At 41.2% G+C, this 21525-nt stretch overlaps 1 protein-coding gene across 2 annotated transcripts in view; it reads right to left on the bottom strand.

The window, feature by feature from the left end:
• The window catches only part of slgA (proline dehydrogenase slgA), a 37090-nt gene that overhangs the window by 14898 nt on the left and 667 nt on the right, over positions 1 to 21525 (bottom strand). For both annotated transcript variants that reach the window (XM_028170951.2, XM_028170952.2), the window contains exons 2-3: positions 4725 to 4846; positions 3863 to 3949 (exon numbers count right to left, since the gene is read on the bottom strand). In XM_028170951.2, the coding sequence (XP_028026752.1) occupies positions 3863 to 3949; positions 4725 to 4846 (209 nt within the window). The remainder of the gene's footprint in view (positions 1 to 3862; positions 3950 to 4724; positions 4847 to 21525) is intronic.

Here is a 21525-nt window from a genome sequence, read left to right on the forward strand (position 1 = left end):
GCTTCAAAACGCTAATAACAGATACTAGTACTATAGTGATGTCGTTGTTTTTCTTTGATGACGAGCTGCCCTCACTGATGGACACAATCAAACAACCATATCTCACAGAGCATCATCATCATGCTGAATGTAAATTTCAAAATAAAAAACAAATAATAAGAGTGAACAGAGCCTGTAGGACAACGTCAATGTCGCCACCCACCTTGAGACATTAATTCTAAGTCTCAGTTTTTACAGTACAACGATTGCCCCAGCCTTTAAGCCCAAACGCATTACTGCTACTGTCGAACTAAGCAGGGTAGCGGTACCTACACGTGCGGGAGTCACACAAAGCCCTACAACCAGTAATTACGCAAATTAAAATTATTGCAGACCTAATTTTTATTACACGATGTTATTCTTTCACCGTGGAAGCTATTCGTGAACATTTGTTAAGTACTTTTATCATTAGAAAAACTGGTATCTGTCCCGCGGGATTCGAACACCGATACCGTCGCATCGCTTGATACGAATGCACCGGACGCCTTATCCTTTAGGCCACGACGACTTCATAATGGCGGCACATGTTTACATTCCCATGTATTCGCTTAACAACACACAGTGTTTCGCGTATAAAATTATAACAAAACGCGGTTGGCATGTTCGAACTATTTGACGTAGGCACGGAGGTATGCGCACGCAGTTTTGCTGAAATATAACCAAGAAAATTCTTATATAAGTTTGAAAACCGACAAAAATCACGGGCCTCTATGTCATATGTACACATGTCTACTCCACACTACGTCTTCAAATAGTAATTTACGTAACGAGGAAGGTCGTCTGTTGTTTAAGGCCGTGTTTTTATAAAAGCGTGAGCGACTTTCTTTTTGTATTAATTTTTTAGTCGAAGAGAACGAAGGGACTCTCTTCAGTATTTCCTGGGAGGAACTTGTCATTAGGACAATTGCCTGAAGGAATCTTCCTCAAAGAAAAGGCGCATCCCCTCGTGTAACACGGGTAGTAGTAGTAAATTCTAGAGTGAATTACGGTTGAACGCAAGAGCCCTCAGATCTACTAATTTTTACTATCGAAAGTTCCTGATTAGCTCGCCACATATAAATGTAGTCAACATGTATCGTAAATCACAGAGGTAAAGGCAAAATTCTTCAAACTAAATACAGAATTTCGCGAGTTGCCGATGCGATTAAAACCATTCTCAATTACTTGACCGATAGAAATTGATTGCACAAAATGTGCAATGTTCGAGATAGAGAAAATTAAATTCTACATTCAATGTCCTGGAGAATAAGGCACGAAACACTATCAATTTCCAACTTGCTTAAATAAGCAAGTTGGAAATTGGATACCGTAAATACGGTAAGAGGTAAGAGGAGATAATCGTATATACGTGGATATTACACGTGTAGCTACCTCTGTATAAATAAAATAAAATACAGGCTTGTAAAATAAACATTTTCGTCTATTTTAATTTTATTATAATTTAATTACAACTTGCCGTGCACGGGACTAAAAGGCTGGAACGGAAGATAGGGTTGCCAAGAGCAAATCTTAAAATTACTTAGTTAGGACTAGGTGTTACCATTACAATTTTACAATAAAATTCTAATGTTCATATTTTTATTGAACAACCTATATCCTACTTATTTCTTTCGCGAAGAGCTCATGGGTTCTAGTTTGTAGTGATGAGACATCTCAAGGTGGGTGGCGTCATTTTTGTTGAAAAGTTTTTGGGTTCCGCTAAAAACATCAACTAAGCCGTGAGCAGATGTACCCGTTTACCGTAAAAAAGGAAACTATGATTGTCCTAAAGACAGAGGCACAGCCAAGACGCTGATAGTTTTGTGTTTGAGCGATAACAGTGTACAATAGAAACGCTACGCTACCATCTACGCTGCTACGAGGACCGCACCTATATATAAATACAATGGAACACATTAGCGCCTAACTACTTTTGACATCAAAACAAGAAGCCATTGATAGACCGTATCGAGCCAACGGCTATTGTTTCGCAAAACAAAAGTGCTATCCGTTGTGCTGAGCTCGTTTCATGGAGTTATATAGCTTCTGCTCTTCACACTAAAAACGATTTTCCGTTTAAAAACATTGCCGATTTTTAATGGATCAAGATCGCAAGATTTACAATGTCTTTTTAACTTCAGAAATTATCCGCCACTTGTAATTACGTATGACATATTTTCGTACTCTGGAAGGACGACATATTTCTGTAAATTTTTTTTTTTTTTAGTTTAGTTGGGCGGACGAGCTCACGGCCCACCTGGTGTTAAGTGGTTACTGTAGCCCATAGATGTCAACAATGTAAATGCGCCACCCACCTTGAGATATAAGTTCTAAGGTCTCAAGTATAGTTACAACGGCTGCCCCACCCTTCAAACTGAAATGCATTACTGCTTCACGGCAGAAGTAGGCAGGGTGGTGGTACCTACCCGCGCGGACTCACAACAGATTAAACACGTTTTTTTATTTTTATTTAATGAATTATTCACCTAGTGAATATGCCACTCCATTGTGCAACAAAAGAGAATAACAAAATAATTATATTAAAAAATAAACTGTTATCGTCTCTGAAGGCCCACCAAAACTATTTTAAAAAGCTACTTAGCAATTTTGGATTCCGGACAGGCTAATACGTAATTTACACCTCCGACTTGTCGAAAATCTGTTTATTTTGCAAAGAATTATTGTCTCAAATCATCGTTCCGCGCACACTCCATCATAATGTGAAAAGCATCTTCCACTACATCACAAGTGAACACTTGGGATCAGGACTTGATTTCACACTGTGTATTCGAAAGATAGATTATAATTTAATAAATGCTAACGTGCTGTTTGTGCAACCTAACTAAACGCTTAAGAACACATTAACATAGTCAGCTTCGACGTAATGCGGGTACCCTAAACCCTTTTTTTTCGGGCTAGGGATCCGAATCTCCTACGAGGTATTCGCGTATAAGGGGCACGCGGAGTATTTGGAACTTGACGGCTTGCAGATATAGGGAGTAGACCTCAAAGATATTTTGAGCCGCTGCCCAGGGTGGGTGCCCTAGGGTGCCCTAAGCCCTAACCTAATCCAAACATTGAATAGATTTGAATTTTACGACGTCAATCTGAATCTGTCAATGTAATTTTCACTAACTTCAAAACGTCTCCGATTAACCTCTGAGTTCGGACTTAAGTATATCGAGTTCCGCTGACAATACACAAATTTCATTACGTCAACCTAATAATAAATCCGGACCAGAATTGCTGGGACAAACAAAAACTTTAAATATATATTTTTTATTTGATTTTGGGTTACCATTAGATCGTCTTCTTTGATTTTAAATTATATATATATTTTTATGGAATCTCTGATCTCTTTCAATCTGATCGAGCGAATCATGCAAAACATTAACAAATTATCATTAATTAGGAAGCTCTACATTTCACGCGAGAATCAACCCAGTCAGTCCATCACGGTTTCCACGTGTTTCCAAAATTGTTCTCTAATATTCAAATACAACATTCGAGTAAATATGCAGAAGTCATTAGCACGATAATGCTGTATAAACGCGCCCGACAGTGCTCTGCAAGATGCCGGATTATATTTATTCGCTTTTTTTTGTTATCCTACCTATGCTGATAGCCTTGAGAGACTATTTCAGCTTACCCTAGCGTGTGTAGGTGAGCTCACGAGGCTCAAACCGGAAAGTTGCTAATACTGACCCTAGCAAGAGCAGTGCTTCGCAGAAACTATCACCGGATCGGAAACGCGACCCACTGAGAAGATCCGGCGAGAAACTCAGTGGGCTGTGTCTGTGGGTCTTAATTATTCGCCAAAACCTTTAATACACATTATTTTTACCTGACTTCACGTTTCTCTGCCTCCTCCTGGGACAGGTCTTCCTCAACGGAGTAATCCAAGATCGACTTGACGCCGAAAGAACGGAGCCTGAAATGGAAAATCGGTTTTAGGGCTGTGTTGAGTGTGCCTTATGTCATAATCATCAACATAGAATTATAAGTTGATGATCTTATCGTTTAAGGCGATTTCCAATATAAGTATAATAAACGGTCAAAAATTTTTATACGACATGATAATACATACGAGTGTATTTTGGTTAAAACTAAGGGTTGATAGTGATTTTTATTCGTAAATAAACTATCGACCCACCTGATGCTTACAAGATCCTAGACGAACAATAGAAAACTATCGACTCTCCGGCAGAAATAAGCAGAATGATAGTACCTAGCCGGTACCTACCGGGCTTATAACACACAACTATAAATCTGAACATTAAGAGATACATTTCGATCTGTTTTTTAATCAATATACATATATAAATAGTAGCCGTACTCGCCCGCTTCGCTGCGCATTTAAAATTAACATTATTATTTATTTTCATTATTATTAGGGAGTCCAACACTCATATAAATATTAGCCTATCCATGTATTTTCTACATGGATATTTTTTTTTTTTTTTTTATTGCCTTTGTAGGCAGACGAGCGTACGGCCCACCTGATGGTAAGTGGTTACCGTCGCCCATGGACTTCAGCAATGCCAGGAGCAGAGCCAAGCCGCTGCCTAAATACCTGGATACCAACTTTCAAGTAAATCGGATGCATGGTTCAGTAGTTATAACGGTACATCCGTAAAAACCACTGTAGATTTATATATTAGTGTATAGATTAAGCATTGAATTTCTTCAAGAACCGCTTTACAAACCTTTCAATAGTCGGTCGGATTTTGTTCTGGTCCTCTCCGGCTACGAACTGCCCGTAGAAGGTTGCCTTCATGATGGCCTCGAAAAACCTCTGGCCGACCACTTGGCGGAGCCTCTTCATCAACTAGACGCAGGAAGATTATAGATTTATAATCCGTAGGTAACATAAGTAATCTACCTGACGCTATTTTTTTTTTACCTCTCGTAATAACCTCGTATAACCCATACTATGTTCATCTAACGTGTAAGGAGCTTCGAGATTTTTTTTTATTGCTTAGATGGGTGGACTTATAGAATTATAATCATTAGGTAACATAGGTAATCTACCTGACGCTAATTTTTTTTTACCTCTCGTAATAACCTCGTATAACCCATACTATGTTCATCTAACGTGTAAGGAGCTTCGAGATTTTTTTTATTGCTTTGATGGGTGGACGAGCTCACAGCCCACCTGATGTTAACTGGTTACTGGAGCCCATAGACATCTGCAACGTAAATGCGACACCCACGTTGAGATATAAGTTCTAAGATCTCAGTACAATTACACCGGCTGCCCTACCCTTCAAACCGAAACGCATTACTGCTTCACGGCAGAAATAGGCGGGGTGGTGGTACCTACCCGCGCGGACTCACAAGAGGTCCTACCACCAGTAACATTAGCACAACAGTAATTAGCTAACACTAGCCCTAGCAAGAGCAGTGCTTCGCTGAATTTACCACCACTGATGCTCTCGCGTTTGTTTCCTAACATTGAGGAACATAACAGGTAACCGAAAAACAACGATAAAATCTCAAAAACATCGACAAAATATAAAGATTATAACGCGCACGCCCCTATTTATTACTCCGTGTAGGTCTTTGAGGGGTACGCATGCGGGCGGAGTGGTAGAGACGCCGCCCGCGGACCACGAATCTTCCAGAAAAAGTTAGTGCTTCAGTCGATAGACTAGTGCTTAATTGTGTTTCAATTACTTATCTTTCAAGTTCATTGTTAGTTGTTCACGCATCATTAAACTTAGTCTGTAATAGTTTTAATTCGTTATGTCTTTATTTTCGTTATTACATTTTGGAAATTGTATTTTTCTTTTCTTTAATGTCTCCATAAATAATAAAACAGTAGACAAAATTTGAAAACATAAAATGAATCTAAGCTTATGAAGGGTGGGGCAGCCGTTGTAACTATACTGAGACCTTAGAACTTATATCTCAAGGTGGGTGGCGCATTTACGTTGTAGATGTCTATGAGCTCCAGTAACCACTTAACACCAGGTGGGCTGTGAGCTCGTCCACCCATCTAAGCAATTGGGCTTTTTCTGAGCGTTATGACATTTCTTTCAGCGGCCAACATTGCTGACATCCATTAGCAACAATATAACCACACATCATAAGGCGAGTCGCACGCTCGTATGCCTCCCCCAAGGTCAATTAGAAAAAATAAACCTAAATCTTGAGAGCTAGCACTGGTTTGTACAATCGCCTCTTAAACACAGCTAAACGGACTCGCCTCTGTGTCTTTTCGCAAAATCGTATTGCGCAATCAAAACACATTCTGATCATAGTTTACGGTTCGTTTTCGCTCCGTGGTCGCGTGAGATATTGTCGTTGACCTTGACAGAAATAAACGACCACGCTCCGAGATGTTAGTGTACGTTTTCCTATTTTATTATTTTCTTGATCACAATAATGTTTTGGAGAATTTCATTTCGAACCATCCGTGATCTAATCTATAGAGTTTCAACCTTCCGCTCTACAATTCGATCGAAGGATAAGGAGAGTGATAATTAAAACAAGAGCTTTACATAAATAAATGTTGAGAGACAGAGAGGAAGGACTATAGTGAATATTGATGTCAAAGTTTGCGGGGTGGTATCCAATATGATACACTGTTTTTAGTCTCCGCTTCACAAAAATGGGGAAATCTCCTAATGAATGAATGAATGAATGATTTATTTTATTTCAGACAACAACAACAAGTCTTCATAGTACCATTGAAACATACTTAAAATTACCAAAACCAAGCAAATAAAAAATATATATTTGTTAAAAATAATTATCAGTTGAATACATTTAAAAGATTCCATTCAACTGATACTAACTTCGAACCAACCATTATTATTATTATTATTATTTATTTTAACATCTATATACCAAATTTTCAATAGTAAATGATAGGGCGTGCCGTAATCGGTTGGGCAATAAAACATGAAATAAAAAATCCGGATTAAATATATTAATTGAAAATATGAGTGGTCGAAGGGGTTAAATACCATTTTTAAAATTTTTGAGGTTTTCCATTGAATGAAGGTGTTATGTGCCTATAAACCATAATAGACCTTAAAACTCCGGATTTAAAGGCTATTTTTAGAAATTGCATGTGATGAAGGAGTCGTATACGAAGAAAAAGTACAAGTAGCAAAAGTTTGTTGCCCGTTTTCCCAAAATTAACAAATTGTATCATATCGCCTTCATCCACTCATGTCTTCAATAAATATTCGCAAAACATAAAAATTTAACGTACAAAAAAATTTCCAGAACAACAAAGAACCATTTATATTAATATTTAACGTGTTACCCACGCACCGAAAAAAAAAACCGTCCGGTTTTATTTAGATGAATAAATAAATCACCAAACTACTTAGTGATAATATTAAAACGTATTTGTTGACTGGATTAGCACGTGCTCGATTCGTGTGTGATTTCCGTGTTGGCAAAATTTGACAGGGATCGCGTAACGTGCTTAGGTGATTTTTAATCTTGTCCGACTTTTTGTGCGCAAAAAAAACTCAATACGCAAAGCCTTAACAAGGGCGAATCAATACATAATTGAATATACGTCACTATATATTTTTTTAGCAATAATAATAAAGCCTTTTCATCCGATAACAGATCATATACAATTATATTTCTTAGATTACTGCATTCAAGTCGTCGTGGCCTAAAGGATCAGACGCCCGGTGCATTCGTGTCTAGCGATGCAACGGTATTCGAATCTGTACGTATCAATCGTACCAATTTTTCTAATCAAATACGTACTTAACAAATGTTCACGATAGACTTCCATGGTGAAGGATCCGGAGGACCACTTATGAGTCCGCACGGGTAGGTACCACCACCCTACCTATTTCTGCCGTGAAGTAGTAATGCGTTTCGGTTTAAAGGGCGGGGCAGCCGTTGTAACTATACTGGAGACCTTAGAACTTATATCTCAAGGTGGGTGGCGCATTGACGTTGTAGATGTCTCTGGGCTCCAGTTACCACTCGACACCAGGTGGGCTGTGAGCTCGTCCACCCGTCTAAGAAATAAAATATATATATATATTCAAATGTATTTCTTATAAATATAAGAAATCCAATATTAAAATGTCTTATATAATAACCGGCAAACTTCTTGAGCATTTGTTGACGTAGTGGGGGTAAGTTTGCGCATGGTACACTCACGTGCAAAAACATTATTTACTTTGCGTCATAATGCTATTAAATTATTAAAATCAACATATGTATTTATTTATATATTTATTAGAACATCAACAAAACATATAGGTGTAATAATTTAATCTTGGGGTAAAATAGATATTCCTTCTATTAAGTCAAAACTACAGCTGTTGCCAGGTCTTCGTTCAGTTGAAGCGAAGCTGGTATTTGTAATTTTTTTTTCGTTATCATAATCTTGACCATCATCATCATCACTGTTTTCATCACCCGAGTCGCTATCATCGTGATGAGTCGACATAGGGCTCATCGGCGTAGTTTACAACTCGGTCGATTCGATCTTCTTTTTTGTCTATAATTAATTATTTTTTGAAGATATTCGATTCGTAGTAATCGAATGTTACTTTTTTCATTTACCAGCTTCCGATTATTTTCTGTTCTTTTTTTCCATCTGAAGCCTAGCTCTTTCATAATTCGTCGTAAGCTTCATTCCGAGCCATTAAAATTTATATCTTCTTTAAATTTTTCGAAGCCTTTCTACGATACGGAGTTTCGCTGCTTGTTACGTAGTTATTATGATTACATCTTTTTATTACAGATTGAACGAAACTATCCATTCCGGTAACTTTCTTCTTCCCTGATCTTTTCTTACCCGGAATCCGAAACACGGCGAGCAAGCCAGAGCCTTTAGCTTCGTTAATAATGCACCTAACAGTACTCACTGATGTTTTTGTTGCTTCCGAAGTCTGTTTTAATTTTTCCATATCATTCTTCCCCTGTTTTATAATGAAGCAATATACGTCGTACACAAATTTTCTACCCTTTCTTTTAAGTACTACACCAGTTTGTCACGGCATAGTGTATGTTTTATAAAAAATCAACAAACACTCATCAAATAGCAATGGCAACAAAGTCCACAAGCAATTATAACAAATAACTTAACGATTAATAACGATAGACTTTCCACTGTACGCAAGCGTACTTTTGGGAGCAAGCGGAACGAGGGCGCGGTGCGGGACGCAAGGTTCGACTGATCTACCAATAACGCGCTCGATACGATTTCCCCTGCCGTCGCGCCTCACCCTCACCACCAAAGTGATCTAAAATTCGGTTCTGCGCAGTCAAGGTCATTTGCTCAAGAAGTTTGCCGATTACTATACGAAGTGTAAAAATAATAGGAATGTATGATTAAACCTGCTTCTACGTCATTTCTCGCGTTTTCCTGTTGTCATCATATTATTTACGACGTAGGTACTTCCGACACTCGAGAGTGATTCGTTGACATTTGAACATTGCGTTACCCACCGTCCATCCAATAAAATATTTAATTCAATAATAAGAAGAATTATAATAATAAGAACTAGTGGTCCCGCAGTAGTCGAAATTCGACTATAATTAATTGGAATTGTAATTTTGTACACTGTTATGATTGTATTTTATACTTCTATAATCACAAATTTCGCCAAGACTACACTATAAAAATATTAACAAAGGCAAACAATATTTAATCTATTCTCAATTTTACAACAGACGCCAAGAACAAAAGTTTGACAATAAATAGTATGCATGCGTGTGTGCGTCAAATAAATGGTATGTAGTGTGTGTAATGTTTTCTTTGTTGATTTAATGTATCTCTTATGCATTATTTAAAAAAAAAATAAGCATTGTTCACTTCTTCTCTATATTCTCTATAAGTGTGGAAAATTTCATACACCGCCCGTCCGCGCAATTTTCGTAAAAAGGGATACAAAGTTTTTGCTTTACGTATTAATATATAGATAATAAGAATATTCATTCAACACTGACGAAGTTACAATCATTACATTAATTTGAGTTCATATGAGCTTTCACGTTTGCGTTTATTCATAACCAGAAGCAAATAATATGATATTTCGTTTTGCTTGTTCTTTGAAAATGACGGGCTTCCTTTTAATCGTTGATTTCTTATCTAACCCCCCTTAGGGTGGTGGATTTTCCCAAAACATCCCTCCTTAGCGAACGCTCTCAACGTAAAAGGTATCAACTGGGAAAGTTTCCATTTAAAAACCGGTGCCTCAAGTTCTTCGATAAATGAGTTATCAAAATGAATCAGCAATGTATAAACGAATTTTTTTTTTTTTAATTTTCATTTGAAATTATAAATTTAAATCCGATGAATAACAAATAGAGTTATTTATATATTTTAAAACCTGTTTCTGTTATTTATTGAATCATTTTGCGAAACTCAATTCTTTTTTTTAAAAGGATATATATATATAACTACCAGTTTTGTGGTTCCAACCATTTTGCCGGATTCAATAAGACTCTCGTTGAATTTTTTATTTATTTCTTAGCTGTGTGGACGAGCTCAAAGCCCACCTGGTGTTAAGTGGTTACTGGAGCCCATAGACACCTACAACGCAAATGCGCCACACACCTTGAGATATAGTTCTAAGGTCTCAGTATAGTCACAACGGCTGCCCCACACTTCAAACCGAAACGCATTACTGCTTCACGGTAGAAATAGGCGGGGCGGTGGTACCTACCCGTGTGGACTCACAAGAGGTCCTACCACCAGTAATTACGCAAATTATAATTTTGCGGGTTTCATTTTTATTACACGATGCTATTCCTTCACCGTGGAAGTCAATCGTGAACATTTGTTGGGTACGTATTTCATTAGAAAAATTGGTACCCGCCTGCGGGATTCGAACACCGGTGCATCGCTCAACACGAATGCACCGGACGTCTTATCCGTTAGGCCACGGCGACTTCAAAATTTACATTACCAGCCCCAGTCATTTCACTGAACAACCGATTCTGCTTTTAAACTTCGACAAATTAAAACGTGTGCCTGTTTTTCATCGGTAACAACGACGAAGCCGCGGCATACAAATCTAAACACAGATTCATTTTATTTTCAATGTCACATAACGCCAAGGTCGACGTGCCAAAACCAGTTACAATGATGGATTCGTTTTCGTCGAAATCGTATCGTATCACAGACCTCATTAATAACATAGGCATTATACCAACGTACATCAGGGATGTTAGAAATACCAAAATTTTAGTATGCATACCATTTTAGGGATCTTTCAGAATTTAAGGACTCAACTTTTTTTTTTTTTTTGCTTAGATAGGTGGACGAGCTCACAGCCCTCCTGGTGTTAAGTGGTTACTGGAGCCCATAGACATCCACAACGTAAATGCGCCACCCACTTTGAGATATAAGTCTAAGGTCTCAAGTATAGTTATATGCCTTATCCTTGCAAATGTTCACACGGACCGTTTTTCTTCTTCATCTGTCCCTCACTGCTGAGGATCGCGATCACACGTGACTTTCTTCCATCGTTTTCGGTCACGGGTGGCATGGATCGTTTGGTATATACTACCACCAACCGCTCTCTTAACCAGATCTGACCATATGGGCTTGACCGGCATATAACCGGGTGATGGAAAAGCGCGTATTCCCAAATTATTTTTCAAAGATCATCACATTTAGAGAGTTTTCCTGGTGGTAGAACCTCTTAGAGTCCGCGCGGGTAGGTACCACCACCACCCTACCTATTTCTGCCGTGAAGTAGTAATGCGGTTCGGTTTAACGGGCGGGGCAGCCGTTGTAACTATACTGGAGACCTTAGAACTTATATCTCAAGGTGGGTGGCGCATTTACGTTATAGATGTCTATGGGCTCCAGTAACCACTTAGCACCAGATGGGCTGTGAGCTCGTCCACCCATCTAAGCAATAAAAAAAAAAAACAAACCAATTAGGTTGTGCTGTTTTTTTTTCAATTACTACCTTTCTGCTTCATCTATACTTCAGAGTAGGTGACTTTCTAACGTGTCTAATATTAACGGTCAGATTTTAACACGATCTTAGAAGATAAAACGTAATAGCAGCGTTCTCACTACTATTGATTATTTGCAACGGCCATTTAGTGTGTGTACTCTGACATTGTAAATCAATATCTTCGATATTTTAGTACTGTTGAACTCTGTACACATCGTGACCTCTTCAATATTAAAAGGACCATAACCATACTGTTATAGGATAAGCTTGGCTTAAAAATATAAACACGGATCGCCCTTAATAACTTCGAAATAAACGTTGTAACGCAAAAAAATAACAGGATTATTAAATAAATCAACTATCCTGTTAAAAAAAAAATCATCAAAACTAAAACTCTTCATAGTACCGTCTTTAGTTACATTTTAGTAAGTAAAAACGCTTGCACGTATGACCCTATAAGTGTCATGTATCAATTCACCTGGGATACCTGATACTTTAACTTATTATACTTAAGACTAAATTAGATAAGCTATCAGCTATGTTATTATAACTAGTCAGGTCATAAGTATTGTCACACAGCAAAAACTTTTCTTTTAGAATGCTGGCCACAAAAAAGTTTATTGAATTCGAATTTCGAATTGTTCATGAAAATAAAAATGTATACTTTTAGAATTTTACTCATTTTTAAATATGGAGTGGACGCTTAAAGAAGACCGTATTGCAGTTATTGCGTTGCATCGTTGCGGTTACGCGCCAATTCAAATTTTTAACATACTGAAAATTTTGAATATAACCAAAAGATTCGTTTATGGTACCATCAAACTATACAATGAAGACTCTAGTGTAGATGACAGGTCAAGAAGTGGTCGCCCTCGGTCTGTTAGGACTCCAGCAGTGATAAAAGCTGTGAAGGCGCGAATTCAAAAAAATCCCAAACGTAAGCAGAAACTGTTGGCCCTTCAGATGGGGTTAAGCAGAACCACGGTGAAAAGGGTGTTAAATGAAGACTTAGGGCTTCGGGCATATCGAAGAAAAACAGGACATCGTTTGAATGCTCGTCTAATGGACCTGAGACTGAAGAGATGCCGCACTTTGTTGAAGCGGTACGCGGGAAAAAATATCGGGAAATTCTTTTTTCGGATGAAAAATTTTTTACCGTAGAAGAGAGCTACAACAAACAAAATGATAAGGTGTACGCACACAGTAGTGAAGAAGCGAGCAACCGTATTCCGCGTGTCCAACGACGTCATTTTCCATCCTCGCTCATGGTATGGTTGGGAGTTTCTTATTGGGGCTTAACAGAGGTACATTTTTGTGAGAAAGGTGTAAAAACGAATGCAGTTGTGTATCAAAATACAGTCCTGACGAACCTTGTGGAACCTGTTTCTCATACCATGTTCAATAACAGGCACTGGGTATTCCAACAAGATTCGGCGCCAGCTCATAGAGCGAAGAGCACACAAGACTGGCTGGCGGCGCGTGAAATCGACTTCATCCGGCACGAAGACTGGCCCTCCTCCAGTCCAGATTTGAATCCGTTAGATTACAAGATATGGCAACACTTGGGGGAAAAGGCGTGCTCAAAGCCTCATCCCAATTTGGAGTCACTCAAGACATCCTTGATTAAGGCAGCCGCCGATATTGACATGGACCTCGTTCGTGCTGCGATAGACGACTGGCCGCGCAGATTGAAGGCCTGTATTCAAAATCACGGAGGTCATTTTGAATAAACTTTAGTGTCATAAGAATCTATGTTTTGTTAAGTTCATTTTGGTATATGAATGGTTACATAATGAATAAACTTGTTTCAATTATTTTACATTAAACATGTGACAGAATTTATGACCTGACTAGGTATTATTTCGTATTTTGAAGCATCTAACAATAAATTAATTTGCGTTAGGCAGCGGCTTGGCTCTGCCCCTGGCATTGCTGAAGTCCACGGGCGACGCTAACCACTCACCATCAGGCGGGCCGTATTTTCGTCTGCCTACAAAGGCAATATAAAAAAACGGAATGTTTAAAATTAGATCCGAATAATTAAAAATTCGTGTTTGACACAGCACAACAATGTGCTAACACGTAAATATACATTTTATAGGCAAAATTTAGGATCGTTGTCGAGTTTACGGCTAGCTTGATGTTAAATGACTACCGGAATACATAGACATACATACAAGTTTCCGCCTGTGTGACCTTGTAGGCAAAAACAGTAGAGTCTCTCAAAGTTTTGTTCTCAAATTTTACGTCTGTGTGCTTAGTGCGAGTTTTTTAACGTTCTCGATAGCGTAAAAGTTAGCTCATATTTGTATGGAATTGGATCGTTTGCGTACGTTTGCCGCTAGGGGCACTGTTCCAACTGCATACAAAATAGGGTTAACTTTTGCGCTATCGAGAACCTTAACAAACTCGCACTAAGCACACTGATTACTTTCGTAGCTCAACGCGACTCGTCGCTCATAACATGTTTACATTTCGCCTTTTCGCATTAATTAAAAGTGTAAGATTTCCAAAAATATTCGAAATTGAGTTAATATGCGTAAATATTTGGTATCACCAGTTTTTTTCTCATAAATACTGTCAAAAGAGCGGAATTTAGGTTGTTTTTTTTAGTTAACCTATGTTTTGACTACTATTAAAATTGTTTTATCTTACTTTAAAAGACAGATAAGGTAACTGGTAAAAAATAAAAAATAAATGTTGCAAATATGATTAATATTAAATATATTACATGTTTTTTTACTGGTGGTAGGACCTCTTGTGAGTCCGCACGGGTAGGTACCAGCACCCCACCCATTTCTGCCGTGAAGCAGTAATGCGTTTTGGTTTGAAGAGTGGGGCAGCCGTGGTAACTTTACTATACTAAGACCTTAGAACTTTTTTTTTTTTTTTTTTTTTTCTGGGGGAAATCCTCATGGACTACCTCCGCCTGGGGAAAAGCGGAGGGGCGTGCCGGACTCCTACCGGCTAAAACCACCCCGATGTCCACCCACACGTGCGCGCAGGGCCGCGGGAATCCAGATTCTTCCGCAGCCCCACACCAGTGCTGGCCCGGTCTGTCCAGGCCTCGTCTCCTGCACGGAGTAGTGAGGCGTTCAGCTACTCCGTGCATCGCCTCAGAGGCACGCGCCGACACCCGCATACGCCTCCGTCTCAGGTCCATCGAATAGGGGGCGAGGGCTTTCCCAAGTCCCTCGCCCCTGGACCCATTCATGGGGGGCGGAAAAGGGCGTTGTCCGCCCTTGTCCTGCGCCCGGTGCGCCTTCTGCGGCCGGGGAAGGGAGTCGAGATCTCCCTCTCCCGTTCCGCAGTTTCCTTCTGCGACATCACGTCCTCGCAGAAGGACACCACCGCGTCCCACGACTCTGCGCTGCCGACCATCCTCCGCACTACGGCCGGCAGCGACAGATCGCTTCCTACTTCATTTTTGAGGACACGGCGCTGCTCCTCCCAAGCTACACACTCGGCGAGCGTGTGTTGCGCCGTGTCCTCCCCGCAGTGGACGCAGTGGTGGCACCGAGCGTCCGGATCCCTGTCTATGCGGCACAGGTACTTGCCGAAGCAACCGTGCCCCGACAGCACCTGTGTCACCCTAAACGACAGGGATCCGTGCCTTCTCCCGAGCCAGTCGTCGAGTACTGGCCGGATCGCCTCGACGGTTGCGAGGCCGGCGGTAGGGCGCAGAAGCCTTTGCCGCCATTCCGCCACCAAGGCCAGACGGAGCTCCTCTCGGCGCAGCGCGATCTGCCGCTGCACCAGCCTCGAGCCCCGTGCCCGCTCTTCCTCGCGCCATCGATATAATGACGCGAGTACTTTCGCCTCTAGGTCCCAGGGCGGGGATCCGGCCAGGACGCAAGCCGCCTCGTAGGAAATCGTGCGGTACCCGCGGATGACTCTGACGGCCATCACCCTCTGCGGCTTACGCAGAATGGCGAGTGTGCTGGCCGTCATGTCCATCGCCCACACAGGGGCCCCATACAGGGCCATGGACCGCACGATTCCCACGTACAACCGCCTACAGGCGGCGCTCGGGCCCCCCAAATTGGGAAGCAACGTTGAAAACGCGCCCGCTGCACCCATCAGCTTGGGCACCAGCCGCCGGAAGTGGGGCCCGAATTCCCATCGGCTGTCGAGCACCAATCCCAGATACTTCATGGTGGATTCGACAGCTATCCGGGTCCCACTTACCACGATGTGTGATCCCGGCGCCGGCGCACGTCGGGGGCCATGAAACACCATAGCCTCCGACTTGTTTAGGGCTACCTCCAGGCCCAGGCGCCGGATGCGGTTCACCACCAGTGACACCGCAGCCGCGGCTATCAACGTCGCTTCCCTGTGCGAGCTCCCCCGGGCAGTGACAAGCGTGTCGTCCGCATAACACGTCAAGTTGGCGCCCGACGGGAGCTCGCCTCTCAGCACCCAGTCGTAGCCGATGTTCCACAGGAGCGGTCCCAAGACCGATCCCTGTGGAACACCGCACGACATGAGGTGCCGACCGGCACCGTCACGTCCCCGATAAGTGACGCATCTACCCTCCAGATAAGCCCCTACCGTGCGGCGGAGGTAGGGAGGCACGCGATGGTATTTCAGAGCCTCCCGAATACAACTCCAGGGTAGGGTGTTGAAAGCGTTAAGACCTTAGAACTTATCTCAAGGTGGATGGCGCATTTACGTTATAGATGTCTATGGGCTCCAGTAACCACTTAACACCAGATGGGCTGTGAGCTCGGTCACTCAACTAAGCAATAAAAAAAAAATGTTAAACCTTTAAAACACTCACCTGTAAAATTAGTAAGTTTTGAGATTAAACAGTTTTAATGCGAGAAGACGATTTGTTCTCTCTAATTACGGGTGGGGCGTGTTAAGAGCGCACACAGGTATCGATATTACGCTTATTGCCGCCGCGAAAGAAACAAACGGCCCGCAGTAGAAAAGGGTCTTAACCCAGGCATCAGCCCGCTGAGTTTCTCGCCGGAACTTTTCGCGGTTTCGATCCGGCAGTAGATTCATTCGCGAAGCAGCTGCTTTAGAGTTGTTAGGTCTCCTTTGGCGGTACTCGGGCAGTTGTTGGCAAATCCCACCCCTCCTAGCTGAGCCTTTGCTCGCCCCCCTGTCCCGGTGAAACTGGAAAGGCCCCTGGGCCAACAGTAATCCCGAAAAAAAAACGAGGAGAGGCTCTATATTAAGAAGAACAACTTATACATTCATTTTGTCGTCTCAGTGGCCGTTGACAGCAGTTAACTCTATGCAAGCCTGGAGCCATTATCTAAATTTAATTTAATGACAAAGCTGAAATTAATGTTTACGCCCAAATAAACAATGTCCAATTTTGTATGTTTTTTTTTTATTGCCCTTGTAGACAGACGAGCATACGGCCCACCTGACGGTGAGGGGTTACCGTCGCCCATGGACCTCAGCAATGCCAGGGGCAGGGCCAAGCCGCTGCCTACCTATGAATATTTATAACGTTACTATAGGGATATGCTCTACTAAGGGCCGCGGAGAATAATTCCGTTGACTACACATTTCGTTACAGGGAGAATGAGAATTCAAAAATTTCCACCCAGTCTATTAAAATTCTGATACAAAAATGCTATTCAAATTAGTTGTTACCATTTAATTTTAAACACCGCAATTAAACACGTTTTTCTAAAGTAAATTACGTCGAAGGCTAAAAAAAAAAGAATCAACAACGACTGTTTAAATTTATTCTAACGTAGTATCTAATTTAAATTTGATAACAGCGGTAAGTAACAATTTTTTTGTCTGAAAACATTGGCACGAACGATCAAATTTATTTACGCAAGCATGTAAATACACAAACATTATGATAAAGTACTTCGCGTAGAAACGAGACTGTCGACGATTTGCTACCAGAAGGTTCTTGGTTACTTTGGTCACATTGCTCGACGGCAACCAGACTACCTTGAAAGATTGACTGTAGTGGGTAAGGTAGCAGGGAAGAGACCCGCCGGCCGGCCACCAAACCGTTGGTCAGGTCAAATAACTGCGCTCACTGGACTCTCTGTTACGACCGCCCTGAGAGAAGCCGAAAACCTAAGGAAATGGAAGCTGATGGTACAAAGAGCTACGAAGGGCTTTCAGGGACACGACCTTCAGCAATGAAGTATGCGACTAAGAAGAAGATGATAAAGATCTTATCATTGTGTGTGCTTTTTGTTTTCCTACCTAAGCTGATAGCCTTGAGAGGCTGTCAGCGTAACCTAAAAAGTCGGAGAGCTCACGGGGCTCAAACATGACGGTGTTGCTAACACTAACCCTAGCAAGAGAATTGCTTCGCAGAATCTACCACCGGATCGGAAACGCGACCCACTGAGAAGATCCGGGGAGAAACTCAGTGGGCTGTGTCTATGGGTTAATTCACTTATCGAGCCCTTCGCCGCAAGCGACGGGTTCGACGAGGACGGTGACCGGTGCTTGTGGTACCTAAAAGCACCGTTAATGGATCGGGAGGATCTGTAATGACGTGTTTAGGGCGACGTCGACTGTTTACCATTCAGTCCGCAGGATCGAGAATGCAGTTACCGGCGGCCACGATCACAGGGTTCTCGTGTCGTGCCGCTTTTTCGAAATGGAGTGTAGTGTATGCGAATAGATTCATATCATCATCTATTATGACCTTAACTATGACTATGACTGGACCCTGTCACGGGTCTACGAATTCGTCTCCCGATCAAAAATGAAATCTTGGAACGAATTAATTGGCATTTGCAGTTGTTTCCTCTTTTAGATATATACCGAGGATACATTTTTGTTACTTTACAGAAGAACCGTTTAATCTTTAAAGTTTGGTGGTAGGACCTCTTGTGAGTCCGCGCGGGTAGGTACCACCACCCTGCCTATTTCTGCCGTGAAGCAGTAATGCATTTCGGCTTGAAGGACGGGGCAGCCGTTGTAACTATACTTGAGACCTTAGAACTTATATCTCAAGGTGGGTGGCGCATTTACGTTGTGGATGTCTATGGGCCCCAGTAACCACTTAACACCAGGTGGGCTGAGAGCTAGTCCACCCATCTAAGCAAAAAATAAATAAAAAACATTCGTATTGATCCAGGATAGAGTATCCAAACTAGGCCCCTTATCCTACAATGACGATAGTAAAAATGTTAGAAAGAAGTAGTTAATTGGTATACGGGTCGCGAAGATGGAGTGGAGAACCGTAAGCACTCAAAAATATATAAAAAAACCTTTTTACCGTTCAGTCGATGCGTTTATGATCTACTTAAATCCCCGATAGCTGAATCAATCTTTACGCGGTTATCAACGAACTTCTGTGTTCAATACAGGCACTTAAATGGCAATTAAAATAATGTTGTGACATAACAATGTTTCAAGTTTCTAGTATAGTTTAAGTATACAGTTGTTTTTTTTTTTATTGCTTAGATGGGTGGACGAGCTCACAGCCCACCTGGTGTTAAGTGGTTACTGGAGCCCATAGACATCTACAACGTAAATGCGCCACGCACCTTGAGATATAAGTTCTAAGATCTCAGTATAGTTACATAGGCTGCCCTACCCTTCAGCCCGAAACGCATTACCGCTTCACGGCAGAAATAGGCAGGGCGGTGGTACCTACCCTTGCGGACTCACAAGAGGTCCTTCTTCTTTTCTTTCTGGTCGTTCCCTCAATGCTGAGGATCGTGACTGTATGTCAATCTTCTCCACTCGGTCCGGTTCTGCGCCATATGTACCGCTCCCCATATCTGGCCTCCAGTCACCTCCTTGAGTTGGTCAACCCATCTAGCTGGCGCTCTTCCTCTAGCGCGCTTCCCCTCCATCTGTCCGAGAATTGTGAGTTTCTCCAGGCTGTGCAATGAGGATCGCATTATGTGCCCAAAGAAACTCCGGATCCTTTCCTGGCACATAGTCAGCAGGCGCTTGGTGACCTTCAACTCTTCGAGGATGGAGACATTGGTTCTCATAGCTGTCCTACCACCAGTAAAAACGAACGTACAGCTAGACGCGTCTTTATCAATTAATATATTTGAATAACATAAGCATCGAATAACAAGAAGTTCTGCGTAATCGAAATTCATTTTTACGTCTCCGTTTTCGAAACACCAAACAAAATACTGTTTCTTCAACAACAACAAAAAAATTAAACATAATAATATGTAACATATAGCATTTGTTTTATACCCGTTGGCAATTTAACCGGCATCAATTCTAAAGTTAAATAAAAGTTGTAACATCCTGAAGTCGTAACGATAATAAAAAGCTACGTAAACACAATTCGATATTCATTTGCTAAGGATAAACACTTGTGGTTTGACGAGATACAATTTTTCGTACCCGCAAACTATTAAAAGCGAAGACACCCCGCCCCCCGCGTCACACGAAACCGTTGACCCCGTCAGCTGATTTCAGCATTGATACGTTCGTTGCCTGCTAGGCAAAAAACGTCGGCAACGTTGATATATGTTTCAATATCAATGCTTAAGAGCCACAGACGCTGCTACCTGTCTCTGTTGAATTCTCTACATCCGGTGTTCGAACAGAACTGGTTCAGGCGAGTCGATTCTGATAAATCGATTGCTAACTAAGGGCTTTAGATCGTCCAAGTTGACTCCGAATCAAATTGAAGCAAGAAAGAGTGTTCCAATAGAAGTATATTTTAACTGTTCTTGATCCGAGTTTTATGTTGATAGCCAGTCGAATTATCAGAGGACCTATCTTATATACAAGTTCAGGTCAGCTATCCTTTCGGAATGTTGGCCAAACTAGACGGAATTTTACTACCGTTGTCCATAAAAATTGCGGCGTGAATGATATACGTAATCGAAATCTATATTGCAATGGAATAGCCTGTTCCTTCTTGTGAAGCAAAAAACATTATTGCTTCAATACAGAAATAAACAAGCCATTCAGCCTTAGATTACGCACCACCATCAGATAAGTAAACAATTATTTCTCGTAAGAAATACGAAGAGTATACGAATAGTGAAGTTTTTGCAGAAAATAAAAATTATGTACAATGTGGTAAGTCTTTTTGTACTTTTAATGGGTTCCTGTAATCTGAAATAACTCGCTGAGCTGATCCCGTGGCTCGGGAGTATAGTCAAGATTTTATCAAGCCCCACAATAGCAGATTAGGTATTGTGGGGCTTCGGTATCGGTAGGCAGCGGCTTGGCTCTGCCCCTGGCATTGCTGAAGTCCATGGGCGACGGTAACCACTCACCATCAGGTGGGCCGTATGCTCGTCTGCCTACAAAGGCAATAAAAAAATATAAAAAAAACATCTGCTCATCAGCTCAAACTGCATCAAGTGAAGGTTTTTGTTTTAACCTTTTCAATGTTAAGTCTAAGACTAATCACTGTATCATACAAAAAACACGAATCAGCAAAAAAAAAGCATCCGAAACTAATTTGATTTTAAGGATAACATTGTGAGATACATATTACATATACATACCATCCTACAGTCGTGATAAGGTTTTGTTAAATTAAACCTGTTTACACAATTGCTGAAGACAATCTTGAGCAAACAGAAAACAGTAATCAAATAAAGGTTATAAAGAACGTAAGTTTTCCGATCCGAAAGATCGTGGATGAAATTCACTAACCACGTGTTTAATGCGCATT

The sequence above is a fragment of the Bombyx mandarina genome, chromosome 16, assembly GCF_030267445.1.
Source record: "Bombyx mandarina strain Sakado chromosome 16, ASM3026744v2".
Lineage (NCBI taxonomy): Eukaryota > Metazoa > Arthropoda > Insecta > Lepidoptera > Bombycidae > Bombyx > Bombyx mandarina.